Source organism: Oryzias melastigma, linkage group LG6 (assembly GCF_002922805.2).
Source record: "Oryzias melastigma strain HK-1 linkage group LG6, ASM292280v2, whole genome shotgun sequence".
Taxonomy (NCBI): domain Eukaryota; kingdom Metazoa; phylum Chordata; class Actinopteri; order Beloniformes; family Adrianichthyidae; genus Oryzias; species Oryzias melastigma.
In genome coordinates, this window is record NC_050517.1 from 12,056,336 (window position 1) to 12,063,943 (window position 7,608).

At 38.6% G+C, this 7,608-nt stretch overlaps 1 protein-coding gene across 3 annotated transcripts in view; it reads left to right on the forward strand.

Annotated features, from left to right (window-relative positions):
• The window catches only part of pparab (peroxisome proliferator-activated receptor alpha b), a 41,192-nt gene that overhangs the window by 17,916 nt on the left and 15,668 nt on the right, over positions 1-7,608 (forward strand). For 2 of the 3 annotated variants that reach the window (XM_024281160.2, XM_024281162.2), the window contains exons 2-4: positions 315-563; positions 2,926-3,089; positions 6,903-7,041. In XM_024281160.2, coding sequence (XP_024136928.1) covers positions 356-563; positions 2,926-3,089; positions 6,903-7,041 — 511 coding nt within the window. In that variant the 5' untranslated portion in view covers positions 315-355. Of the gene's footprint in view, positions 1-314; positions 564-2,925; positions 3,090-6,902; positions 7,042-7,608 lie in introns of those variants that run through there. The other variant, XM_024281163.2, reaches the window with a different exon arrangement.

The following is a 7,608-nucleotide window of genomic DNA, read 5'->3' on the forward strand; positions in this document are numbered from 1 at the left end:
GCATATCAAAAAATGACAAGTTGGGAACACCCAAAAAGTGAAGCAAAAGAATCCTTGGGCAAACGTCAGTATGTGGCGACTTGGGAGTGAGAATGTGTTGAGAAAAGTGTATATAGTGTGTAGTTAGTAGTTTTACAGCTTTAAAACCTCGAGAATAATTGTATTTTATCAATTGGGGGATATTTTTTAAAATGTAATTCCTGCAATAAACGAGGGACCCCTTACCTCAAAAGTTTAAGATTTTAAATGATCTATGATCACAAATCATTTCATTCACTTCATCTTTTTTTTTTCTTCTTGTTTTTGGTCTGTAGTCTGATGTGTGACGGCACCACCAGCTCGCTCCTCCGCCACGATGGTCGACATGGAGAGCCACTACCACCCTCCATCCCCTTTGGAGGACTCGGTGCTAGAGAGCTCCTTGTGTGCGGACGATGACCTCATGGGTAGCATGGATGACCTCCAGGACATTTCCCAGTCCATTGATGACGATGCCCTGAGCTCCTTTGACGTCCCAGAGTACCAGTCGTCCAGCAACGGTTCAGAGGGTTCCACTGTCATAGGTAGAGAAAAAAAACATAAACAAACAAAGCAGGTTTAAAGTTTCCATAGCAGCTTTGTGTTATCTACCAGTCATTGTTGCTGCTTCCAGAGGCTGGAGTCTCTTAATCCTTATTTCTGCACCATAGTGATCGTACATGTATAATTACTAAATGACTTTTCTATTATTTCAACATCTTTTTTATTTTCTTTTAGATATAAATGGGTTTTTATTTTGGCTGAATGTATTTTTTTTTAAATTAAACATGTTTTATCATATTTTTATGGCTGCAACCTGCATTTTTAAGCATTTTTTGTGTTAGAAGTGTAATAGAAACACACTTTTCATTCTTGTTTGGACCAAACACACTTCTCTCCTTGGCTATGTCCAAGTTCCTTCATTGGTCACTATATAGTGCACTATGTAGTGAATTCTCCATTTTTTTAGAACTGTCTGAATCTACAATTCCAAAATCCAATGCTCTAGAAATTTCCCAGAAGTTTGCACTTTCCACTATGCATCAATACTCACTACACTAATATAGACCACAATGCATTGCAGTCGAACAATTTTTGCGAAAAAAAATTGTTAGAATGTAATTTCTTAATAAACCATCAGTGGAACCATGAAAAGATGTAAAATGTTCGTATTGATAAGATTTTTAATTTGTGAAATCGTTGACATTTTATCTGCCATTTAGAAGAAGAAAAGGTAGTGTGCATGGTGTTTGCATTGCTTTTAAAATCCAAGGCACTAGATAGTCCTGCACTATATAGGTTTTTAGTAGTTTCAGATTAGGGCGGGAATTCTGTTATAGCACGTGTCTTAGTCTCACTGCTCCATATACTTTGAAGAATTTCCACATTCCAAAGTCACCACGCATGTCCTCGGGGGTGTGGGGTGTCATTTCCCCCCTTAAAGACACTCCGAAAAATGTCCCTGCTCAATGTTGTGCTTTGACACAGTTATGCAACATAGGGAAGAAGCTGTCAGCGGCTGCGAAATAATCATTAAACAGAATAACAGAAGATGAGAGTGGGAGGGGCTAGAGCGTTCGGTGATGTCATGGAAGAGTCTCAGGGGGTGTTGGGGTGGGGTGGGGGGGGGTGTATTGGTTCAAGGCAATACGGAGATTGGAGGAGAAGCAAAACTGGCCTGTTCTTCTAGTCCTGGCTCTGTTGAAACATGTGCGTCTGTGTGAGACGGAAACACAGCTCGCTTGCCAAACGCCGCTTATCCTCGTCCTGGCATCTTTCCCCCAAACTCATGTGGCCTGACGTCGGGCCTCTGTTCTGTACTGCTTCTTCTGGGCTTTTTGTGGACCGGGCCCTCCCATCACACAAGCTGGAAATAGAAAAGTGTTTTGTAAATCCTGTGACCCATCATACTTGAGGATGATCAGTAGTACGACTGCGATGTTTGGAATAATAAACACGGCAGCGTGACCGCGAAACAAATGAAGCTGTCGCTTAGATGGAGCAGAGAATGAAAACATCTTATTGGTCGTGTTTGCTTGAAATCATTGATTTGACAAACTGGTTTGATCAGAAACCAAACGAGGATCGTTTCATAAGTACATTTGGGCAGAACTAGTTCATAGTTGGAATCTGGGTCATTTCATCGGGCCTTAAGGCAAATAAATTCTATCACACACTCAAAGGCCTCAGGGTGGGGAAGATCGCTGAAGAAGAAAAACAAAGGTGGAACTTCAAAGATGCAAGAATAGAAGAAAAAATGTAAATGGAATTGCAAAAGTTTGTGCAAAAGTTTTTAAGTTTTAAGGTTATTATCTCTTTAAAAATGCGTTATTTAAAATCAGAATGCCAATAAAAGTTTTATTTTTCATAATTTTTCCAAAATGTGTTTAGCATCTTATTTCTTTATTAATAATTCTGTTTCTATCTTGTTGAAAAAGTTAGAAAAATATGTTTTGCTGTTTTCTTTTAATGCCAAAAGCCTTAATTTTATTTATTGAATTGTTTTCTTTTTGTGTAACTTCGGGTATTATTTCATTTAAAAAACGTTAAAGTATTAATTTTAAATAAAGTTTGCAAATGTTTTTAGGATATATTTCCAATACTATAAATCAGATACAAAAGACACTTTCACAATAAAACTTTAGCTTAGAGCTTAGTTGAGCCCCTAAAATTGAACTGATCCACATGGAAAGGTCAAACCAGGTCAAAAACTAATGCAGAACATAAAACTAGCATTTTGGAAAGTTCCACTTAAAGAGGAGCTGATGAAGATCAAATCAGATCCTTTTAGAGCAGATAATTACTGATGTTAGTGTTGCGACATAAAGGAAAAACTGGATTTGCCTGTTAACCTAACTGTGATATAGGAGTGTTGCTCTTACTGACCCACTTGCATGTGCTCCTTAGATGCCCTGACGCCAGCGTCCAGCCCGTCATCTGTGGTTTATGGTTTGGCATCGAGCCAGGAGGAGTTCTCATCTTCCTCCTCATCCCTCACTCTCGAGTGTCGGGTGTGTGCTGACCGCGCATCAGGCTACCACTATGGGGTTCATGCCTGCGAGGGCTGCAAGGTGAGACAAGGACCACTCAGCTGTAGCATACAGGGGAGTGGTGCACCTTTTATGCAAGCTCCGCCTCCACTGACCACCTCTGTGGGTTTTTAAAAAATCAGTTTACTTTCTTTTTGTCAACCAGATAATGTTACGTCAAAGAAAACCATAGTTATAGTTTAGCTAAGACACATATTAGGCAGATTTTAACATTTTCAGTCATGTATGAAGGACCTGTTTGATCTAATTCAGAAGAAGAATGCTGTGCGACTTGTGTTTGAGTCTGAAGCATCACATGTGGTCATTCGTTTCAGTTTTCTAATGCTTGACTTTTTGTCCAGCATTAGTCAGGTGAGGAAAAAGTGAAAATAAGACTAAAATTAGAAGTTTTTTTTTCATTATCTCCATACAAATAAGAATAAATTCTTAAAAGTCTGGAGGAGAATGATCAAATCCTTCTTTATATTGGTTTTGACTCCGCCAACTCATGACATCATCAACACGCACCTCAGATTGCATTTGTACATAGACTTAACTTTGAAACTATATGCCCTGCAGTGCAATTCACGGTCGATGTGGTGCGCTTGGGGTGCAAAAGGTCCTGGGTTCAGACCCCGGACAGGCCCCCAAATATTTTACAGCCCCCTAGACAGCGGCAGGTTTGCCTGTCGGGGCCGTAACACATCGCTTAAGGAGTTTTGAAGGACACAATTCAGACACAAGTCTAAACTTTAGGTTCTTGACTTGTTTTTTTTTTCTCAACACAATCCATTTTTTAGCTATTACTTGTACCAAGAAGCCACTTTTGGTTTCATTATGACTGTGATCTTTAGTGTTATATTTCCTTAAAAATTTTATGAAAACAAGGACATTAAACAAATTAACACCAGCATTCAGTTATACAGTTAAGTGTGCTTTTTTTTACTGCTACCTTAAATATGAATAAAGAAAAGCAGTTTTTGTTGTCAGTTTTGTTCAATTTGCATGAATAGTTAGGTTTTTATTGATGCAAAATAACATAAAAATGGAATAAACCCTCAAATCCTGTTTCTTTATTGTTCACGACAAAAATAATACGACAAAACGATGTAGATATTTTGTCATTTATATTAAATTAGTGTGTTATCATAGACAGATTGAGCCACTTAGTATCTCAATTCTAGTAGAACTCTTAAGCTACAAGTGGAAAATTTTAAAATTCTGATTTCTTTCAGTATTCATTTCAATATCATGTGATGTGACACCTAATATCATCATAGACACATTTTACGAATAATGACTTTTGAGCATGTTTACCTTTCCAAGATGGCGGCGCCATGCTAAGTTATTTTTAGCTCTCAGCTAAAGAAGCTTTCAACATTTTTTTGCAGTTATTTTTCTTCGGTAATAGATTTGCGGCTTATTTAACTGGTACTATCATAAAATTGAGCCATCTGACCACTCCTCTTCTTATCAACATAACAAGCTCCTAGATTCTCTTAACTATATTAGTGTAGCATTAGTATAGCTAAACATTTATGTTTTTTTTTTTTTTATAAACAAAGAGTTTTAAGTAAATTGTCCGTATGATGCATAGACATCTATTTGCTTGAGGTCTTTTTTTTTCCATGTCACTGTTTGAGTTTTAGGTCAAACGATCAGCTTTGTTTTTATGTAACATCAGTGTTGCCTAATGGCAGTAGAATGAATAGGACTCCTGTAATGTTGCTCCACTCATAAGTCATGACAGTGGGCTCTCAATGATGGCCCGCAGCCCACTTGGGTAAAGGGCAATAGCCAGTCACCTTGCCCTTGGTTCTGCTGCTGTGTGTGGACTCACGTCTGGCAACAGGTTACTAGGTTAGAGGTCAACGCTTCAATCGATCCATCTGCTTCATTTTTACAGCATTTTTAATGCAAACATTTAAAGCACAAATGACTAAACATGCCATAATTGCTGAAAAAAATCAAGTTTACACACAAAAATAAACAGAGACCATAAAGGAATACATCTAAATAAGTTTTTTTTTTTAAAGTTGTCTATTTATAATTAAAATCCCTACTGAGCAAGAAGAATTCTGGATAAATAGAGTTAAAAAAGCAGAGTAAAAGTAAAAAATTCAAAATAAAGTACACTTAAAATATATTATGTTAAAAAAAGCCTTGGGATAATTAAGTAAAATAGACAACAGTTCAATATAAAAAGTAAAAGGAACTAATTTAGGACTTATCAACAACATTAAATAAAGCAGCTATCTTATTACGTACCTAACATGTACCCTCTGTCCCTTTGTGTTATATCACTGTCTGTGTACCTTTTCTGTTTATAATAATCCAATAGAGAGGCACTTTATTTTGCTAATCTCTTTTATTTTATTTGAACTAAGAACAGAGCCCAACATATATAATTTGACCAAAAATGTATAAACAGTCAGAAGGATAAAGTATCTGTCAGTAATCGATGCTGCAACTTATAAAGGTGAGACAGGTCCACAATTTTCATCATAGATTCACTTCAAATGTGAGAAACAGAATATAATATCATACTTTTTAAGAACTGATTTGTATAGTGGTCCAGGAAATAATTGTTTAGCAAGAAGTATCTTGCTTCTCTTCTTCTTTAACCCTTTGAACACCTGGGGGTGTGTAGACATTCTTTTCCATGACACAACCAACGTATTCTGTTGCCTAGAAAAGTGGCTTTGCACCATTAAGCAACACTTTATGTTGGTAGTGTGGATGCATTTTGATGCAAACCCGATGCGAATAGCCACTTTATCTCTGCATCAGAATCAGCTGATTTACGCTGGTCGCGTAAATGGTCGAGGAGTTACGGTATATCGTGCGTTATGTAGGTGTCACCGTGACATCTCCGGTGTTAAAGGGTTAAGAAGCTCTTCTTTCCTCCACTTGTTACCTAAATTAATATCATCTGTTTGAACTGATTATCTGTAGAAAAGACACTTAATGAGTCAGACTCCAACCTCTCCACCATGACCAAAACAACACATTCTCATCCCCAAGTCACGTATTGACGTTTGGTTAAAGATCCCTCTGCGTAACTTTGACGTTTTGGGTGTCTCCAACTTGTTGGTTTTTGATGGGCTGGCTGTCCATAAAATCAAGGGTCCGCAACCTTCGGGATACAGTGCCGGATGCAGTACTAGATGCGGTACCTGATGCTCACTGGTCCTCTGGACTTGTCCAGTACCAGTACCCTGACTTTAAGCCGGTACTGGTTTGCGTCTGGTAACGCATCTGGTCGGGTTAGGGTACTGGACTAGCTCTGGTTTGTGGCTGGGAAGTTGGAGCCCCAGGATTTAATGGGAACAGCCTGTATGTCAAAAAACGACGAGTTGGAGACACCCAAAGCATCAATTTTTGATGCGGAGGGGTCCTTAACCAAACATTAATATGTGACAGCTTGATGAGTGAGAATGTGTTGACCAAAGAGCTGTCGAAGGACACCAGGGATAACAGTTAAAGTGCACCTATTATGAACATTACACCCCTCTCTCATCTTCTTCCAGAAATGGTGACTTCCAAATACTTTAGTCCCACTATATATGATCTTTAGTAAGTAATTATCAATTTCCTTATATCAGAAAAAAGGATCTTGACCAAAGTAAACGCATCTTATTTGCTCCTTTTGTCCTTCACAAGTATCTGTTTTTTCAGGTTTCACAGGAAGGGACAAACAAATGTAGAAACACAGTCTACTACAAATATCTACAGTTTCATTTGCTCATTTGTTGTGCCTGGAGCTGTCAGAGCTTCTAAAAGAACAGTTTAATCTGATCTGGTACATACTTCGGGGGTCATGACAGTGATGGTGTTTCTGTTCCGCTCCTCCAGGGTTTCTTTAGGCGGACCATCCGCCTGAAGCTGGAGTACGACAAGTGTGAGCGTCGCTGTAAGATCCAAAAAAAGAACCGCAACAAGTGCCAATACTGCCGCTTCCAAAAGTGCCTGGCGGTGGGCATGTCCCACAATGGTGAGTTCAGCAGAGTTTACAGTCATTCTGAACATCCACGGTGAGCACGTCCTACGAGTGCTCAGAACCCGGCGGCACGCCAGATGTCTGCTGTTGCCGTACAGGCCTTAAAATAACAGCTCAGTGTAACCGTTGGCTTTGAAGCGACTGCAGACAAAACATGTCAATACATTCTGTTCCTTTCTTTGTCCCAAATCAATTATGAACCGTCTATAGAATTTCATTTTAGCAGTCAATCCAGGCCTCTAATTGTCTTTCAGGGTAAAAAGATTGATCATATTTTGTCTTAAAATAAATCCTAATTTATTGGGTATTCTTTTTAACACAAAGGAACTTTTTCTGCACTAAAGTTTCTGAACAGATGCCTACACAATTCAGCCTTGCTGTAGGAAAATTCTCGAATGTCCCTTTTACAAATTTCCACAAATCAGCGAATTTATTTGATTGAATCTTCATTTTTTGTAAAAGGCTTGTGGCTAGTTTGAGCTTTGGGATTTTGGTTGTCCCTTTAATGTCAAGGGCTACGGCCCAATCCAAATTCTTCCCTCCTCCCTTCCCCTTAGCCCT